The sequence below is a fragment of the Somniosus microcephalus genome, chromosome 5 (genome assembly GCF_052327205.1).
Source record: "Somniosus microcephalus isolate GS21.2 chromosome 5, FLI_Smic_1.0, whole genome shotgun sequence".
Lineage (NCBI taxonomy): Eukaryota > Metazoa > Chordata > Chondrichthyes > Squaliformes > Somniosidae > Somniosus > Somniosus microcephalus.
The window spans coordinates 132907330-132928686 of record NC_140991.1 but is presented as its reverse complement, the minus strand read 5'-3'; the positions used below and the strand labels follow the sequence as shown (position 1 = coordinate 132928686).

General features: G+C 46.0%; 1 protein-coding gene across 2 annotated transcripts in view; it reads right to left on the bottom strand.

Moving 5' to 3' along the window:
• The window catches only part of galnt12 (UDP-N-acetyl-alpha-D-galactosamine:polypeptide N-acetylgalactosaminyltransferase 12), a 115496-nt gene extending 94422 nt beyond the window's left edge, over nt 1-21074 (bottom strand). The window contains exon 1 of one of the 2 annotated variants that reach the window (XM_085988268.1): nt 20318-21074. In XM_085988268.1, coding sequence (XP_085844394.1) covers nt 20318-20709 — 392 coding nt within the window. In that variant the 5' untranslated portion in view covers nt 20710-21074. The remainder of the gene's footprint in view (nt 1-20317) is intronic. The other variant, XM_085988267.1, reaches the window with a different exon arrangement.
• Between the last annotated feature and the right edge of the window lie 283 nt (nt 21075-21357).

Genomic DNA, 21357 nt, shown 5'->3' with positions numbered 1-21357 from the left:
CTTGGTCATTCAATTATTTGCTATATGTGGGATCTTGCTTAAGCAATTTGGCTGCTACATTTGCCTGTGTAACAGCGACTACACTTCAAAAAGAATACAAAATACAAACCGACAGGTCAAGACATATTGGTCCATCCAGCCTGTCCCATACAATATGTCAAGGAACCAACTAGGGAACAGGCTATTTTAAATCTAGTGTTGTGTAATAAGACTGTGTTATTAGTAATAATCGTATAGTAAAGGATCCTCTGGGGAAGAGTGATCATATGATAGAATTTCACATTAAGTTTGAGAGCGATGTGGTTGAATCTGAAACTAGGGCACTTAAATTTAAACAAAGCCAACTATGAAGGTATGAGAGGCAAGTTGGCCACGGTAGATGGGGAAATTAAATGTTAAAATATGATGGTAGTTAAGCAATGGCAAACATTTAAAAAAATAATTCATAATTCTCAACAAACATACATGCCCTTGAGGAATAAAAACTCCACTGGAGAGTGGTACAGCCATGGCTAACTAGAAGTTATGGATAGTACTAGATTAAAAGAGGCTTACAATGTTGCCAAAAAGAGTAGCAAGCTTGAGGATTGGGAGGGGTTTAAAAATCAGCAAAGGATGAGCAAAAAACTGATCAAGAGGGAGAAAATAGAATGAGTAAACTAGCAAGAAATATAAAAACAAATTGCAAGAGCTTTTACATTATGTAAAAAGGAAGAGATTAGTAAATGTGGGTTCGTTAGAGGTAGAGACAGGAAAAATTTGTGTGCGTCTTCACAGTAGGAGAGATAAAAAACATACCGGAAATTGTGGGGAACCATGGGTCTAATGAGAGTGAGGAACTTAAAGTAACTAGACAAATCCACTGGACCTGATGGTCTGCACCCTTGGGTTTTAAAAAAGGTGGCTGCAGCGATTGTGGGCACATTGGTTTGAATCTTCCACAATTCCCTAGATTGTAGACGGACCCCGTAGATTTGCAAATGTAACCGCACTGTTCAAGAAAAGAGGGAGAGAGAAAACAGGGAACTATAGGCCAGTTTGCCTGACATCAGTAGTAGGGAAAATGCTAGAATCTATCATCAAGGACATGGTAACAGGGGACTTAGAAAATAACAATATGATTAGGCAGAATCAACATGGCTTTATGAAAGGGAAATCGTGTTTGACAAATCTATTTTTTGAGGTTATAACTACCAGGGTAGATAAGGAGGAACTCGTGGATGTGGTATGCTTGGATTTTCAGAAGGCATTCGATGAGGTACCACACAAGAAGTTGTTACACAAGATTAGGGCCCATGGGTTTGGAGGCAATATATCAGCATGGATTGAGGATTGGTTAACGGACAGAAAACAGAGTAGGAATAAACGGGTCACTTTCGGGATGGCAGGGTGTAACTAGTGGAGTGCCGCAAGGATCAGTGCTTGGGCCTCAGCTATTTACAATCTATATTAATGGCTTAAGATGAGGGGATCGAGTGTAATATATCCAAGTTTGCTGACAATACAAAGCTAGGTAGGATAGTAAGCTGAGAGAAGGGCGTAAAGAGGCTGCAAAGGGATATAGACAGGTTAAGTGAGTGGGCAAGAAGGTGGCCAATGGAGTATAATGTGGGAAGTGGGAAATTATCCACTTTGGTAGGAAGAATGGAAAAGCAGAATTTTTTATTTTTTTTTAATAAAAAGGTGAGAGACTAGTTAAAATGTTGGTATTCAGAGGGATTTGGGAGTTTTGTACACAAATCACAAAGTTAACTTGCAGGTACAGCAAGCAATTAGGAAGGCAAATGGTATGTTAGCCTTTATTGCAAGGGGGTTAGTACACAAGAGTAAGGAAGTCTTGCTGCAATTATATAGGGCTTGTGAGACCATAACTGGAGTACTGTGTAGAGTTTTGGACTCCTTACCCAAGGAAGGATATATCTGCCTTAGAGGGGGGTGTAACGAAGGTTTACTAGATTAATTCTGGGATGAGAGGGCTGTCCTATGAGGAGAGATTGAATAGAATGGGCCTATATTGTCTGGAGTTTAGAAGAATGAGAGGTGATCTCATTGAAACATATAAAATTCTTGGAGGGCTTGACAGGGTAGATGTTGGGAGGCGGTTTCCCCTGGCTGGAGAGTCTAGAACTCGGAGGCATAGTCTCTGGATAAGAGGTCAGCCATTTAGGACTGAGATGAGAAATTTCTTCACTCAGAGGGTTGTGAATCTTTGGAATTCTCTACCCCAGAGGGCTGTGGATGCTCATCAATGAGGATATTCAAGACAGAGATCATTAGATTTTTGGGCACTAAGGGAATCAAAGGATATGGGGATCGGGCAGGAAAGTGGAGTTCAGCTATGATCTAATTGAATGGCAGAGCAGGCTTGATGGGCATATGGCCTACTCCTGCTCCTATTTCTTATGCTGCCTTATGCAAATTATATTTTAAACTTAAGTAAAGCTCTTTCGAGCATCCCGAGGACATAAAAGGGATGATATAATTGAGTTCCTTCTTTATGGTAGGTTGTTTTTAAAAATAGGTATTCATTTTAGACCTCTGACCCTCTGCAACTGATCAAGACAAGTGAACAATTAAGAAGTAAAAATTGCAGTCATCTATACAATACACAGCAGAACATGAAAACCATTCAATTAATAATGCCATTTATGTAGCCAATGATAAAGGTCAGTGTTCACACTGTATATACATAAACATCATATAGTTGTGTTAGCAACTAAGTTGCTATTAGTAACTTCCTTCCTCCTAACTATGTTTATCTTTAGATAGTGTACAGACCTGATTTGGGATAGTTTGGGGAATAGACCACCATTTTGCAAGGATTTGCAGCCTACTTGAATGGCGTTAATATATCAATCCCATCCACAACCATTATATGGCTTTATATCAAGTATAATATACCCTTCCAGATAGAAATTGTGAATTCACAATGTAAGCAATTGCAGTACCCGTCCTTTAAATTGATGATCTTCAAATGTTTCTGTGCAAGGAAGCCCATAAACATCAACACGTTCTCAGAGATCTTCAATCTTAACTTCTAAAGGACATTCTCAGCTTTCCAAAGTAAGGCAATACCTATTCACTCATCTCTTTGCACACTATTATCCAGGGTCCCAAACACTTCATCCTTTTGAGACAGTACTTTACATGTACTTCATCCAATCTATAAGGTGTGTGTTGCTCACAGCATAGTCTCCACTACAATGGGGAGACTACAAACAAATTGGATGATCACTTTAATGATCTGATGGAAAATGTGATCCTGACCTCTGCGGCTCATCACTTCAAATCTATCTATCTATTTCTGTCCTCCTATACTGTTGCACTAAGTTCAACGCAAGCTTCAGGAATGGTATCTCATCTTTCTCCTGGGCACCATGCTCTGGTCTCAACACTAAGCATATCAATTTAGCTATGTCCTCTGTTTTCTTAAGAGACACATTGATGATGTGTGTGTAAATCAATTCTGGCAGAGTGCCTGCAAGAAGGGTGTTGGCCTGTTTCACAGAGTCATAGAGTTATACAGCACAGAAAGAGGCCCTTCGGCCCATCGCGTCCACGCCAGCCATCAGGCCCTGTCTAATCTAATCCCATTTTCCAGCATTTGGTCCGTAGCCTTGTATGCTATGGCATTTCAAGTGCTCATCCAAATGCTTCTTGAATGTTGAGGGTTCCTGCCTCTACCACCCTTTCAGGCAGTGAGTTCCAGATTCCAACCACCCTCTGGGTGAAAAAGTTTTCCCTCAAATCCCCTCTAAACCTCCTGCCCCTTACCTTGAATCTATGCCCCCTTGTTATTGACCCCTCTAAGGGGAAAAATTCCTTTCTATCTACCCTATCTATGCCCCTCATAATTTTGTACACCTCAATCAGGTCCCCCCTCAGCCTTCTCTGCTCCAAGGAAAACAACCCCAGCCTGTCCAGTCTTTCTTCATAGCTGAAGCGCTCCAGCCCAGGTAACATCCTGGTGAATCTCCTCTGCACCCTCTCCAAAGCAATCACATCCTTCCTATAGTGTGGCGACCAGAACTGCGCACAGTATTCCAGCTGTGGCCTAACCAGCGTTTTGTACAGCTCCATCATAACCTCCCTGCTCTTATATTCTATGCCTCGGCTAATGAAGGCAAGTATCCCATATGCCTTTTTAACCACCTTATCCACCTGCCTTCAGGGATCTATGTACATGCACACCAAGGTCCCTCTGATCCTCGGTCTTTCCTAGAGTCTTACCATTCATTGTGTATTCCCTTGCCTTGTTAGTCCCTCCAAAATGCATCACCTCTCACTTTTCAGGGTTAAATTCCATTTGCCACTGTTCCGCCCATCTGACCAACCCATCTATATCGTCCTGCAGACTGAGGCTACCCTCCTCGCTATTTACCACCCCACCAATTTTCGTGTCATCTGCGAACTTACTGATCATACCTTTTACATTCACATCCAAATCATTAATGTAGACCACAAACAGCAAGGGACCCAGCACCGATCCCTGCGGTACCCCACTGGACACAGGCTCTGCCTTCTGCCACTCAGCCAGTTTTGGATCCAACGTGCCAAGGCACCCTGGATCCCATGGGCTCTTACCTTCCTGACCAGTCTCCTATGTGGGACTTTATCGAAAGCCTTACTGAAATCCATGTAAACCACATCCATTGCACTACCCTCATCCACACACCTAGTCACCCGCTCTCAAAATTCAATCAAATTAGTCAGACATGATCTTCCCTTGACAAAGCTATGCTGACTATCCCTGATTAATCCTTGCCTCTCCAAGTGGAGACTAATTCTGTCCCTCAGAATTTTTTCCAATAATTTCCCTACCACTGATGTTGGCTCACTGGCCTGTAATTCCCTGGTTTATCCCTACTACCCTTCTTGAATAATGGTACTACATTAGCTGTTCTCCAGTCCTCTGGCACATCCCCTGTGGCCAGAGAGGTTCTGAAAATTTGTGTCAGAGCCCCTGCAATCTCCTCCTTTGCCTCACACAGCAGCCTGGGATACATCTCGTCCGGGCCTGGGGATTTATCCACTTTTAAGCCTGCTAAAACCGCCAGTAACTCCTCCCTCTCGATGCTAATATGTTCAAGTATATCACAGTCCCCCTGCCCGATTTCTATGTCTACATCATCCTTCTCCATAGTGAACACAGATGCAAAAAGGACACTGTCCAGGCTGAAATTGGCATCCACCAGTACCCCCGGAAATCATGGGAAGGCGGAGGTCCTGCAGAATTTAACAGCAGGGCCTCATTTTGTTTATTCCGCTTCCAGCCCGGCAGCCGGCCAGATTGACAGGCTGGCTAGCTGTCATGCGGGAAAGCCTGTGGGAGAAGGCCATAGCCGGGGACTGTTGGCGACTCTCCCCAGCAATTAGGAAAGGTCACGGGTTGGATGGGGAGTCAGCAAAGGTTGGGGGCATAAGGCTCGAGATCGCAGGTTTGCTGGGGGTGGGGGTGGGGGTGGTGGTCAGCCAATTCTGGCAGAAGGTTTGCTTGATGGGCTGGAGGGAGAACTCCATTTTGTTGATGGATTTCCCAAGCCATGGGAAACCCAGCCAGTCAGCGTTAAATTTAAATCAGGCTCCCAACGTACGTGCGTGCGCGTGAAGGGATGGTTAAAATTTCCCTCTCCAAGCCTGTTGCTTGCAATAGCATACAAAACAGCATTGATGAAGACACTGAATAGGATGGGTGACAGTGGACAGCCTTGCCTCACTTCTCTTTCAAGAGAAAATGGCTCAGCAAGTCTCTCATCTATCTTTACACAGATTTTGGAGTTGCAGTACACATTCCGGACTAAGATTTGGCCAGATACTCCCATAGCTTTCAACTTCATGGTGGCTGCACCAGCACTAGGTCAAAAGCCTTACAGAAATGGATGAAAGATTCCCTTGAGCCTTACGACACTTGGCAAGATACTGAAAGAGACAGAGAATGTAAACCCCAAATACTTTCAGATATGCCATGGCAACAAGACAAGAGGGTACAGGTTCAGGCTTGTGAAGGGTCAATTTAGTCTGAAGTTAGAAGTATTTCTGTATTTGGAGGGTCTGACAGCTGTATGGGATTACAGGAAAAGTAGTTGAGGCGAGAACACTGGTATAATTTTAGAAACAGAAAGCTGATGTAATGGGAAGCCGGTAAGGTTGAATTAAATGGGCTGAAAGACCTTCATCTGCCATTTGTTTTTATTTCAGATTTTCTGCAGTTACTTCCTCCCCCCCCCCCCCCTTTTATTGTATTTTCCAGCACCTCACTTCTATTTTCATATCCTTTGGTGCCTTTTTGTTGCCCAGTGAGATATTTTCTGAAATAAATTCACCTCTTTCAAGCTTTGCAAACCCGTTTCAGTATTCAACCGATTGTCTTTCAGTTTCCACTTCTGGCAAATTGTGGGCATACCCAAAACGTTAACATCTCTTCACTGATAGACTGCTGCGTAATTCCAGCATTTTCTGCTTTTATTTCAGAGTTCTAGCATTTGCGGTTTCTTTCTTGGTACAATTGGCAGAGCTTTAAATTGTACCAATTTCTGGAGCGTGCATTAGTCTGCAGGAAATCGGACTACCCATTAGTAGCCCCCCTATAATTTACCCAACCAATTTTGGGCTTGCAGCAATAACCAGTGTCTAAACAGATAGGTTTGTCCTCATCACTGTTCTTTGGAACTACACTGTGTTATTACATTGCCTAATAATAGAAAAAGACAGGGATGTTTTCATGACATCCAAGTTACAAGGCACCATAAGCACATAAGAAATAGGAGCAGGATGTAGGCCTTTACGGCCCCTCGAGCCTGCTCCGCCATTCAATAAGATCATGGCCGTCTTCAACTTCAACTACCCTTCCTACCCATATCTCCCGATTTCCCAAAAAGTACGTAAAAATCTATCGATCTCAGTCTTGAATATCCTCATCGACCGAGCATCCACAGCCCTCTGGGGTGGAGAATTTCGAAGATTCACCACCGAGTGAAGAAATTTCTCATCTCAGTCCTAAATGGCCAACCCCCTATCCTGAGACTATGACTCCTAGTTCTAGACTCTCCAGCCTGGGGAAACAGCCTTTCAGCATCTACACTGTCAAGCCCTCTAAGCATGTTATATGTTTCAATAAGTTCACCAAAAGATGGATGGCGTTTAGGCTTCCCTAAAAATAGCAATAACACTAATGAGGTGAAATATCATAAGCCTATGATACTGAAATAGTAAAGCTACAAAATATCAGAAAGGAACAAAGATGTCCCATTAGCTACCAATACAAAGATCCTAACTGACCATCAGCTCTAGTCTGCTAAAATAAATTGAGCATATTTTTACTTTTCAAACTAAACATACATAGAAACACACAAAGGTTACAATACATTCAACCCAACCAGTTTGTGTTTACCCACCACACGAACAAATAGTCCTAATCACAATACCCGCCCTGTTTCCATATCTCTATCCCCTTCAGCATTTGCTATTCCCTTCCTGCTCAAATTTAAAACTCTGCCAATTGTAACAATTTCTCAAGCGTGCATTAGATTACTGAAAGCAGAAGAGAATGTGAAAGACTTTCATCGGTCAGATTTTAGAAATTGTTTGTAGACTCTGATTAGGGGTGGGGAGGGATTGGGTCTAATTCTGCACTTCAGAAAACCTACAATGATGCTTTTTGCCTTCCCTGCCTTTCACTAGCTAGAATTATAAAACTATGACAGGAGAAAGATTGAGCAATGCCTGTGTGGTAAACCACTGTTTGTATTCCTGTTTGTCTTCCACTGTGTACATGCCTGGACATGCCTCGGCTGACTCCTCCCACAGGTCCTAGTATAAAGGTGACTGCTCCCCAGCCCTTGTATCCTGGACCGGTCGACCACTCGAGGCAGACCTCCATTCTGTTGTTAATAAAAGCCTTTGGTTACTCTTCTAACTCTCAGTCTTTTATGAGTAATTGATAGCGCATCAATTTTATTAACAACATTTTTATAATGGAGAAGATCCTCACACCAGCATGCCTGGACTTAGATCATCGGGAGGCGGACTCATCCACCAAGTTTACTCACTGGCTTAAGTGTTTCGAAAAATTCCTGACCGCCTCCGAAGCAATCAAATCGGACGAGGACAAACTGGATGACCTGACCTCCAAAGTGAACCACCGAGTGTACTCGGTCATCCAAGACGCGACCTCGTACGCGGACGCTATCAAGCTCCTCAAGGACCAGTACACGCGCCCAGTGAATGAAGTGTACGCCAGGCACCTCCTGGGGAGTCGTAAACAACAACCTGGGGAATCGACCGTGGACGCCGTGGGGAATGACAGCCTGGGACACGGTAGGACCGCCTCATAGCGCCATGCCACCCCAGCCACACCCCAACAACGGCCCAACTACCGCAGCAGTGTCCCAAGGCCAGAAATGCTACTTCTGTGGCCAGGCAAAACACCCCAGAGCGCGCTGCCCGGCGAAAAACGCGATCTGCTCGGGCTGCGGGAAGAAGGGACACTACGCTAGCGTCTGCAGGGCCAAAGCCACCCCGAACCCCAGCAGTGCCGCGTGTGGGCCATGCGGGCCGCCATCTTGGACCTCCCCGGCCATGTGCGAATCACCGGTACAGCAGCCATTTTGGACGCCTCCAGCCACATGGGGATCATGGGCGCCGCCATCTTGGACGACAGCCGGGACGCAGCAGGCCCCCGACACCGCCTCATCTGATACCCGCAGCGACACACCGACCCCTACGCTGGCATCCGTTACACTGGACCAAGCGAGACCGCACCAACTGGCCAGTTCCACAATGGACATTAAGGTAAATGGTCACGATACAATCTGCCTTTTTGACTCTGGGAGCACAGAGAGCTTCATCCACCCCGACACGGTGCGGCGTTGCTCTCTCCCAGTCCTGCCTGCGCAACAGCGGATTTCTATGGCCTCCGAGTCCCAGTCGGCGGACATCGGCGGCTACTGCGTGGTGACACTCGTAGTAGACGGGACCGTGTACGATCATTTTAAACTTCTGGTCCTGCCTGACCTCTGCGCTGCCGTCCTGCTGGGGTTAGATTTTCAGTGCCACCTTAAAAGTGTTACGATGGCGTACGGTGGACCCCTACCCCCACTCTCAGTCCGCAGCCAGCAGCTTCCAAACTGCCCGCCGCGCACCAGGTGCAACCTCTCCACACTCAGAGTCACCCCCCCCCCAACTGTTTGCTAACCTCACCCCCGACTGTAAGCCCATCGCCACAAAGAGCAGGCGATACAGTGCCGGGGACAGGGTTTTCATTAAAACCGAAGTGGAGCGGCTCCTGAAAGAAGGGATTATTGAGGGCAGCACCAGCCCCTGGCGAGCCCAGGTTGTGGTCGTTAAGACCGGCGAGAAGCAGCGCCTGGTCATCGACTACAGCCAGACAATAAATCGCTACACCCTGCTGGACGCCTACCCACTCCCCCGTATAGCTGATATGGTCAACCAGATCGCGCAGTACCGCGTCTTCTCGACCATTGACCTGAAATCAGCGTACCACCAGCTCCCCATCCGCCCTGAGGACCGCCAGTACACTGCCTTTGAGGCAAACGGCCGCCTCTATCACTTCCTTAGGGTTCCCTTTGGCGTCACCAACGGGGTCTCCGTCTTCCAAAGGGAGATGGACCGGATGGTAGATCAAAATGCGTTGCAGGCCACTTTCCCATATCTGGACAATGTGACCATCTGCGGCCGTGACTTGCAGGACCATGACGCAAACCTCGAAAAATTCCTCCGCACCGCCCAACTCCTAAACCTGACATATAACAAGGAGAAGTGCATATTCCGCACAAACCGCCTCGCCATCCTTGGCTGTGTTGTGGAACACGGAGTCATCGGCCCCGACCCCGACCGGATGCGTCCCCTTATGGAACTTCCACTGCCCCACTGCCTCAAGGCCCTGAAGAGGTGCCTAGGGTTTTTCTCCTATTACGCCCAGTGGGTCCCCTACTATGCGGACAAGGCCCGTCCGCTGATCAAGTCCACCTCTTTTCCCTTGACGGCAGAGGCCCGCTTAGCCTTCCACCGTATCAAGGAGGACATTGCCAAAGCCACCATGCACGCAGTGGACGAATCCATCCCCTTCCAGGTGGAAAGCGACGTGTCTGACTTTGCCCTGGCCGCTACCCTCAATCAGGCGGGGAGACCCGTGGCCTTCTTTTTACGAACCCTCCAAGGCCCGGAGACCAGACACTCCGCTGTTGAGAAGGAGGCCCAGGCGATTGTGGAGGCTGTGCGTCATTGGAGGCACTACCTGGCCGGAAAACGATTTACCCTGCTCACTGACCAGCGTTCAGTTGCTTTTATGTTTAACAACAAGCAGAGGGGCAAAATCAAAAATGACAAGATCTTGAGGTGGAGAATCGAACTTTCCACCTACAACTACGAGATCTTGTACCGGCCCGGGAAGCTCAATGAACCCCCGGATGCGCTATCGCGTGGCACCTGCGCCAGCGCGCAGATCGATAGACTGCGGGCCCTCCACAATGACCTCTGCCACCCGGGGGTCACCAGGTTCTTCCACTTCATCAAGGCCCGCAACCTGCCTTACTCTATTGAGGAGGTCAGGACCATGACCAGGAACTGCCAAGTCTGCGCTGAGTGCAAACCGCACTTTTATAGACCAGACAGGGCCCACCTGATAAAAGCCACTCGCCCCTTCGAGCGCCTGAGCGTCGATTTTAAAGGGCCTCTCCCCTCCCCTCCTCCGACCGCAATGTGTACTTCCTCAATATTATTGATGAGTACTCCCGTTTCCCGTTCGCCTTCCCCTGCCCGGACATGACCAGTGCCACGGTCATTAAATGTCTGAACAACCTCTTCACCCTGTTCGGCTTCCCCAGCTATATCCATAGCGACCGGGGATCATCGTTTATGAGCGACGAACTCCGTCAGTACCTGCTAACTAGGGGTATTGCCACAAGCAGGACCACCAGTTACAACCCCCGGGGGAACGGACAGGTGGAAAGAGAAAATGCGACAGTTTGGAAGGCCGTCCTGCTAGCCTTAAAGTCTAGGGGCCTTCCAACCTCCCGCTGGCAGGATGTGCTCCCCGATGCGCTCCACTCTATTCGGTCACTGCTCTGCACTGCCACTAACGCCACCCCTCATGAGAAAATGTTTGTCTTCCCAAGGAAGTCCACATCGGGGACATCGCTACCGCCATGGCTGACGTCCCCAGGGCCGGTCCTACTGAGAAGACACGTGAGGACCCATAAAACGGACCCCCTGGTCGAGAGGGTCGACCTCCTCCACGCCAACCCCCAGTATGCTTACATCGCATACCCGGACGGGCGGGAGGACACAGTCTCCATAAGAGACCTTGCACCCTCGGGGGCCGCAGTAACCCACTACCACCCCCCCCCACGATCCGATATCCAGCCCCAGCAGACGGCAGGCCTGGGCCCCGCGACCCGCTCGACATCTACGAGGACGACACACCTGTGCCACAGCCTACGCTGGACTCGACGCCGGAAACTTCACTACCCCTGCCGTCGCCACGCAGATCACAGCGGCAGACAAGACCTCCGGAGAGACTCCAATACACTAACTTTTAATACACTTCACCCCGCCGGACTCAATTTTAAACAAGGGGTGAATGTGGTAAACCACTGTTTGTATTCCTGTTTGTCCTGTTTGTATTCCACTGTGTACATGCCTGGACATGCCTCGGCTGACTCCTCCCACAGGTCCCAGTATAAAGGTGACTGCTCCCCAGCCCTTGTATCCTGGACCGGTCGACCACTCGAGGCAGACCTCCATTCTGTTGTTAATAAAAGCCTTTGGTTACTCTTCTAACTCTCAGTCTTTTATGAGTAATTGATAGCGCATCAGCCTGTTGTAGTGCAAGTACAATACATTCATAAATATAACATACATGCACACAAATTCATCTGAGGACTCAAAGTAACTGATCCCCGAGCCTGCTGATCAAACAATACATCCAAATATCCACAGGCTCGGGGGTTTTAAAAAGTCTGTTGTCTAACTGTAGGGCTGTAACATCTGCTGAGCAGTTACTGAAATGTATACAGGATATCCTGGTGAAGCTTGAAAGTGTATTTACAATGAGTACCAGCTCAACATAAAATTTAGGTTACGTTGCCCGAATCTTCAGAGATTCTGAAACTATCCTCCATCAGACCCAAAGGTGTGTGGTTTCAATATTCAAATCAGAGAAGTCCTCCTTCCCTAAAACATTACAGAATGTACAGTAAGATTTAAACAAACAAGAAAATCTATAAACCCCATATCATATCTGGTTTTCTCTTTACTGAAGTTCCTAAACTATCCCATGTGTAGGTCACATACTGCACTTCAAAAGTAATTCATTGCATGAGGCATTTTGAGATCTTTCAGCATAATAAAGGTGCGGTTTAAATGTAAATACATTTTAGATAATTTCCTACAATAGCATATCTATAGTTCATATACACAAATGTTACCACCATTAGTCCATCTAAAGCATATAGATACACTAGTCCAGAATTGAGAGCAAAGATAAAATACAGGAGACAAAATATATATAGTACAGATCAATGTTACACTTCAATAGGCAATATTACAATTTCTGAACTAACTTGTTTTTTGGATGCGGACCACAGTTCAAAAGGTGCAAATTAAATAGGTCTGTCTTGCTGTGAAAATGTGGCAAAAACTCCCCAGTTTCGTTAAATATTGGGAAGGTGGAGATTGCCTCAATCACTGCCACGTACATCAAAAACAAGAAACTTGTTCATGTATTTTGTGAAAAAAAAACTTGGTACATCACACTAACCAATGTGAGTGGAATACCTACAAAGTACTGAGCAACCTACCTGTATAAATCAGCACCTTTTGAGATGTCAGGTTTTAGTGATATGGTTCTAAAATTAAATTAAAGTTACTTATGTGACTAAAATCTGATGTTTGCTATAAAAGGATTGCACAATTAACTTCTCAAATAAATATTTGACATTTCAACTTACAAAAGGTAGGTGGGTATTGGGCAATGTGCCACCCAGTCACTGCAGTCTCCTGGAACTTGTTTGGAGGAATTTCCCATATTCGCCAGTTGGCATAGAATACCAGGAAAGCTTCATGCCCCACTTTCCTGGCCTGTAAACCCCCCACCTGGAACTCAGTCCCTCATATACAGGAGTTCACATGTAGAAGTGGCTACTATTTGCTGAATCTGGTTTGCGGGAGCAGACATTTGGTTGCAGGGAATCAGATTTCATTAGTTTATGAGCAATCTCTCCAAATCTTTCTATGCGCCCAACCATCAGATTTAACTTCATAAGACATTTGCTTATGTTATCAATACTTACTGCTATACTATCAGTAATATAACAATTACTGTGCTAATCACAGTGTTACTGTTGAGCAGGATTACGTGCATTATTTATTAATAGGCAGTACAGTTAACATTTTCCCAGACCTTGGCATTTCAAAAGGTGTTCGACAAGGTAGATTACATACATAAATGCCAAACACAGATCAGAAGCTGAAACTAATAGCAAGCTTTAGATAATACTTAAATTCTCCCCGCAACGGTTCACATTGCACAATATACATACGCCCTCCTCTAGAAAGCATTTAGTTACTTGTGGCCATAAAATCCATACACTACATTTTCCACATGGAGTCACAGGATGGTGATGAGAAACATGAATCCTAGCGGAGCTTTGCAGGCTGTGGTTGGGGGGTTCTCCTTTTCAAGTATTTATCCAATACCTTTTTGAAAGTTACTATTGAATCTGCATCCACCACCCTTTCAGGCAGTGCATTCCAGATTGTAACAACTTAGTGTGTAAAAAAGATTCTCCTAATTTCACCCCTGGAAATGAAGTAAACTTTGTGCTCAAAAAGGTAACCGATCAAACAATTTCACAATACATCAGCACTGCAAATTCCCAAGTCTAACATTATACAGGACATTGACACGGGAGGAAGGCCATTTAGCCCCTCGAGTCTGTTCCGCCATTTAATGAGATCATGACTGATCTGTGACCTAACTCCATATACCCGCTTTTGCCCCATATCCTTAATACCTTTGGTTAACAGAAATCTACCAATTTCAGAGTTCAAATGAACAATTGACCCAGCATCAACTACAGTTTGCAGAAGAGTTCCAAACTTTTACCACCTTTTGCGTGTAGAAGTGTTTCCTAACTTCACTCCTGAAAGGCCTGGCTCTAATTTTTAGGTTATGTCCCCCAGTCCTAGATTCCCCAACCAGCGGAAACAGTTTCCATTTACCTTCAGTTCCCTTAATATCTTAAAAGACCGCAACAGGTCTTAAAGGATATCGCAGGGTTGTTTTACAAAAAGTTGAATTTGTCAGCCTTCCCTTGTGAACAGCAACAGCTGTCTCACATAACATGAAAACTCAAAGTACTGCCACTGAGTCTAATTTTTCAGTACACTTAGTACTGAATTGAAGAGGAGCTGAACTTTCAGCCCAATGCTTCATCATTGCAAATTATTTCAAGGCACTCCAAAAGTGGCTAGGGGAACAGGTGTAGGTGTTGCAAAACATAAAAGGACTGCGGCAATATTTGAACAAAAGACCAACCCATAAGAGAGGTAAACAGAGCAGCAAAAGCATTGAATCTCACAGAAGGGGGAGTGGGTGAGAGGAAAGCTGGAGACAATACTCAGCACCCAGCCATTTACTTGCTCCATAGAACCACAACAAGCAGCCCACTCCATAATGTCACTCAAGCACATATAACTTTGCCCAAAAGATGCACAGCACTGCAAGACCACCATGAACACAAGGTTTAACCTGATACACAATGTACAGACTAACATTCAGAATTTTAAAAAACAGGATCCAGAATGAAGAATTTTACTGACATTTCTCAAGATTTCAAAGATAAGCAAATAGCTCACATAAGTCGGGCTGCTCTTCAGTAAAAGCCACTGGACTGTTAAAATACTAGAAACAAAAAGTAATGCTTGTACATTATCTACAAAAGTCACACTTTAATTTTGTGTGGACTAATAAGATCAATGAACCTACATAATTACGGACAGTCGGTTACTTATACGCAACTTTGGAAAAAATCAAGAGAAAATTCAAGTTGTTGACTGGGAGAAAGTTGAAAGATGGCTAAGCTCAACTGTCTTGGTCTAATGGGCCAGAATGTTAACAAAAAAAAAAGCAAGCATTTCTTGTAACTTGTATGTAAATGTTGCACTCCATTGTCACTGGTCCATTGCTAAATGTAATTCTCTCAGTCGAGAGAACCAGTGCTCCTTTCAAGTCATATGTCCAGTTTCCCTCGCCCCCAAATTATGTCTGTGAAAGATATCTTGGATTGCATCACAGTGAGCTGACTACATACGGAGGGGGCCACAACTGTACCGTCGGTAATGTCAGAATATTGCACTAAACGCCTTTAATGTCTTGCTCTAGGCTCAATTATACATTTGGTCAATATCATAATTGTTAACCTCCTGATCAGTGTCATCACACATCAAGGAAATAGAGCACACTTACAGTTGCCGTTTGTGTTAACAACCACTGCCAACATCCAAACCAGAATAAAACCCCATATAAAATGGGAGCACACTGATTGTAAATCTAATATATACTTTTGGTATCCAGATAACTGACAAACCAGTCAAGCATTGCTCTTTAATTTGGCAAAATGTGCGAGCTTATCACTTAGACCCTTACCTTGCAATCACTCCTAGAAATCCATTATTCAACATATAGTACATATAAGGTCAGAGTGCCAGTAGTGTGTTAACCAGGAAACTTCAAGATCACTTCAGTTTGAATCATGCTTTATATACATGTTTTCATCCAGATCAGGTCCAGTGCTTTCTAAGTCAGTCAAGACTAAGATGCTACTCAGCTGTGCTTAAGGAACAATCACAGCAGGGCTTAGATGTCTACGAATAGGTCCGAGCTCCTTCTGGTTTACAATCATCCATGATGCATTATTGCCCATATACCACATGTGCCAAGAGAGTGGTTTACAACTCTTAGGCACTATGATCAGTACTGCTTTCGAACACTCGTACACATACAGCACTGTAGGATACGAGGAAAGGCCTGGGAAACAGGTTTAGAGTAGACAGCTCCAGAAGAGCTAGCATGAGCAAAGACACAGTGGGCTTAATGGCCGCCTTATGTGTGGAAAATTCTATGATTCTATCATCCTGGCCTTGTGCAGATGTTATCAACAGTTAAATATTTTAAACATTTCCCCCCCCCCCCAATCTATACTTCTCTATAGAAAATTGTTTTCCAAAGTTACATATGAAAGGAGCAACAGCCTATCCATAATTAACAGGTTAATCGATCTTGCTAATCAATTCATATTGATTCAAAAGTAGTAGAAAATTGTCAAATTAATCTCAAATTTGTTCAACTCTTTCTTCCAATTATTTGTTTTCCTCTCTCTACCTAGCTCACTCCTACACACCCCTCTCGGTCTGCATCCCTATAACTTCTAAATGGACTCCCCCAAAGTGAACAGTGATGTCTATTAACTGACTTTTCATTGAGTCCAACATGTTTAGCCAAAACCAACCTAACTCCTGAAAAAGAGCCATTAAAAAAGTCTCATTATGAAACACCGGTTTAGTGGTAAATATATAAACAGATGTGGTATAAATACAATGTACAGGAAACTTTCGATTTACCGGCACCTAAATAACCGGAAATCTCGGTTAACCGGCAAAATTCAGGAATAGGTTCAGGTAAGTTTTACTTCATATTACTTGCCTTCCTCGATCTGTTGCTGTGCAATTGGGTGTGGCTGCAGCTGTTGCCAAGCTACAGAGACACTTGGAACTTGTGGCCATTGTTCTGCACCTGTTGCTAAGCAACAGGGTTTGTTGCTTTATACGGAGCTCTCAGCTCTCCATATCTTTTACTATAGCTCTCGGTTATCCGGAATTTTTGATGAACCAGCACCACGTCGGTCCCGGATAAAAAAAAGTTTCCTGTATGCTAAAAACTTGTGGCTTACTTAATTATATAAAATACATTGTTTCAGCCTGGCCTGAGTGGTAGCACCTTCACCTCGGAGTCAAAAGGTTCGTGGTTCAAATCCCACTCCTGAGACTTGAGCACATAAACTAACACTTCAGTGCAGTACTGAGGGAGTGATGCACTGTCAGAGGCGTCGTCTTTCAGATGAGACATTAAACTGAGAGCCTGTCTGCCTTCTCAGGTGGACCTAAAAGATCCAATGACACTATTTGAAAGAGAGCTGGGGAGTTCTCCTGGTGTTCTGTCCAATATTAAGCAGTCAACCAGCACCACTGAAAACAGAATATCTGGTCATCTCACTGTTGTTTGTGGGACCTTGCTGTGGGGACACATTGGCTGCCTTCTTTGCTACATTACAATAGTGACTACACGTCAAAAGTACTTCATTGGCTCTAAAGTGCTTTGGGACATCGAGGTCGTGAAAGGTGTTCCATAAATGCAAGTCTTTCTATATATGGTAGAACGTTCCTGTCGTTACAAAATACCATCTCAGCTGGCATACCATGATCAACTTTTGCCAATTTAGACACGTATTGTAATAATCTTTATACACCGAGAAAATCAGGTAAATGTAATATGCCAGGGTTTAATCAGTTTTATTATGTCTTTACAAAGCACAGATCAGCAATTAAACTGGAATGCTGTAGAGCAATCTCATTTTCCACTGGATATAATATACACAACGATGAAGTAACAAGTGACTAAAGATTTCACTCATGTTTCTGAGGGAGATTTTCTCAAGTTTCTCAACTCTAAAGAACGATCAGTAAACTCTCTCTCAAGCCCCTCCCTTGCAGCTCAGTTGGTAGTCACAATTTTGTTTCACTTTTCTCGATGATCAATGTTATAGGAGAACAACCATTCATAAATAATCCCCTTAACAAAACAGCTGATTTAAATGACTCGCCTTATAGCAGATTTTCCGAATGCATTAATTGGTCGTGTCTATAAGTTGCTAAACATAAATGCAGACAGATGCTCTGTGTTGATGTGAAGTTATGTGGAGTATTGAGGAAGACGGCATTTATGCGGAATATTGACAAAGGCAAGGTGTGGAGTATTGCGGAAGGAGGGGTGTTGCGGAACATGTACGCTGACGACGCCCAGTGCTACCTCACCACCACCTGTCACATAGAAACATAGGAGCAGGAGTAGGCCATTTGGCCCCTTGCGCCTGCTCCGCCATTCAATGTGATCATGGCTGATCATCCAAATTCAGTACCCGGTCCTTGCTTTCTCCCCATACTCCTTGATCCCTTTAGCCTTAAGAAATATATCCAACTCCTTCTTGAATATATTTAATGAATTGGCCTCTACTGCCTTCTGTGGTACAGAATTCCACAGGTTCACCACTCTCTGGGTAAAGAAATTACTCCTCATTTCTGTCCTAAATGGCATACCCTTTATCCTTAGACTGTGACCCCTGGTTCTGGACTCCCCGACCATCGGGAACATCCTTCCTGCATCTAGTCTGTCCAGTCCTGTCAGAATTTTATAAGTTTCAATGAGATCCCCTCTCATTCTTCTAAACTCCAGCGAGTACAAGCCCAATTGACCCAATCTCTCCTCATACGTCATTCCTGCCATCCCAGGTATCAGCCTGGTGAATCTTCGCTGAACTCCTTCCATGGCAAGAACATCCTTCCTCCGATAAGGCGACCAAAACTGCACACAATACTCAAGATGTGGTCTCACCAAGGCCCTGTACAACTGCAGCAAGACATCCTTGTTCCTGTACTCAAACCCTCTCGCTACGAAGGCCAACATATCATTTGCCTTCTTAACCGCCTGCTGCACCTGCATGCTTACCTTCAGCGACTGGTGCACAAGGACACCCAGGTCTTGTTGCACTTCCCCTTCTCCCAATCTATTGCCAGATAATAATCTGCCTTCCTGTTTTTGCCACCAAAGTGGATAACCTCACATTTACTCACATTATATTGCATCTGCCATGCTTCTGCCCAATCACCCAACCTGTCCAAATCATCCTGGAGTTTCTCGGCATCCTCTTCACAGCACACACGCCCACCCAGCTTTGTGTCGTCTGCAAATTTGGAGATATTACATCTAGTTCCCTTGTCTAGATCATTAATATATATTGTGAATAGCTGGGGTCCAAGGACTGATCCCTGCGGTACCCCACTAGTCACTGCCTGCCACTCGGAAAAAGACCCGTTTATTGCAACTCTTTGCTTTCTGTCTGCCAACCAGTTTTCTATCCAAGTCAATACCTTGCCCCCAATCCCATGTGCCTTAACGTTACACGCTAATCTCTTATGCGGGACCTTATCGAAAGCCTTCTGAAAGTCCAAATATACCACATCCACAGTTTCTCCCTTATCTATTTTACCAGTTACATCTTCAAAAATTCCCAGTAGATTAGTCAAGCACGATTTACCTTTTGTAAATCCATGTTGACTTTGTCTGATCCTGTCACTGTTTTCCAGGTGCTCAGCTATTACATCTTTTATAATGGACTCTAGCATTTTCCCCACTACCGATGTCAGGCTTACCGATCTGTAATTCCCCGTTTTCTCCCTACCACCTTTTTTGAATAGTGGGGTAACATTAGCTACCCTCCAATCCATGGGTACTGTTCCAGATTACATCGAATGTTGGAAGATGATCAGTAATGCATCTACTATTTCTAGGGCCACTTCCTTAAGTACCCTAGGATGTAGATTATCAGGCCCTGGGGATTTATCGGCCTTCAATCCCATTAATTTCCTTAACACCATTTCCCTACAAATACTGATTTCTTTCAGTTCCTCCCCTTCATCAGATCCTATGTTCCCCAACATCTCTGGGAGGTCTCAACCCCACCACCATCTCTAAATTGTCAGACTGCTTGGGCGACATCCAGTACTGGATGAGCAGAAATTTCCTCCAACTAAATATTGGGAAGACTGAAGCCATTGTTTTCAGTCCCCGCCACAAACTCCATCCCTCTCCCTAGCATCTGTCTGAGGATCAATCAGACTGTTCGCAACCTCACTGACGTATTTTACCCCGAGATGAGATTCCAACCACATATCCGCAGCATCACGAAGACTGCCTAGTTTCACCTCCGTAAGATTGCCCGACTCCGCTCCGCGCGGGGGGGGGAACGCCGGGCGCCTGGGGGGGGGGGGGGAAAGAGAGAGAGAGGGGGGGAAAGAGAGAGAGAGGGGGGGAAAGAGAGAGAGAGAGGGGTGCGCGGGGGGAGGCCGCGGGGGGCGAGGGGGGCGGCGGCGGCGCGCGGAGGGGGGAGGGGCGTGGGACGGGAGGGGGATCGGGGGAGGAGGGGTGTTGTGTAGGTGTGAGTTTTGGCCGCTCCTTACTTACAGCGGGTTCCACCTCTCGGGCAGTTGGCGGCGCAGGGAAATCCTGTCGCTCACATAGGTGTTGATCTGATGTTTGCCGACACTCTCCTCCTCCTTCCTCTTCTCCTCGCCCTCCAGGCTCAGGTGAACCGCTCTGCCCAGCTCGCCCAGCGCTTCCACGTCCAGCGGCGGTTTCTCATAAACGGGTCTCTTTAACTTTTCATACTCGGCGTCACCGAAGCTGTCGGAGCCGCCGTCACCCCCGCCCCCAGCAACGGGGCCCCGGCCTCGGCGCTCGGCTTGCTGATCGTTGTCATTCTGACCGCTCCGGCTGAGAATCACGAAACCCACGGCGATCATTGCGCAAAAGAGCAGCAGGAGCGGCCTGGAGCGTCGCCGCCTGCCCAGCATCATCGTCCTGAAAGCAGCGGCAACAGCTTAAAGCTCGTGGTCCCCACCCCCGGGGGGACGCGGGCCGAGACCCCACCACAGGGGCCGGGACTGGGGGCGAGTGCCGGGGCTTAACGCCGCCAGCAGCAGCAGCTCCTGTCGCTGACCGAGGGTCAGGAGGGGGATGCCTGCGGTCTCCGCGTAAAACCCCGGGCCGGACTCACTCCGGCGCCGGCTCCAGTCCCACTGAACTCGCTCCGCCAACTTTCTTTGGGGAAAAACTCTGGCAGCCCCCGGAAGTGCTACTGCTGTCGTCACCTGGAGACGGGAGTGGGCGGGGCCATTGGCGGAAGCCCGCCGAATGTTGAGCTGTTGCCTGGGGACGGGCGTTTGACGGAGGGGGGCCTGGAGGCGGGGCTCAGCGGGTGGAGATTTGCGAATTCACTCAGGAGTCGCTGGCTTCTTTTATCCCACTGCTCAGTGTCAGACAGGATCAGCGAAGGATTTGCAACAACCCGCAGCTGCTCTAAATCCCCAAGTCATTCTGTGGCAACACGCAATTCACTTCAAATCGCTTTATTGGCATGATAAGTTACATCTTATGTTGCCAAAGCATCAAAATACATTTATGGTTGAGCACATAAACGCAGTTCTATTCATACAGTGTATAAA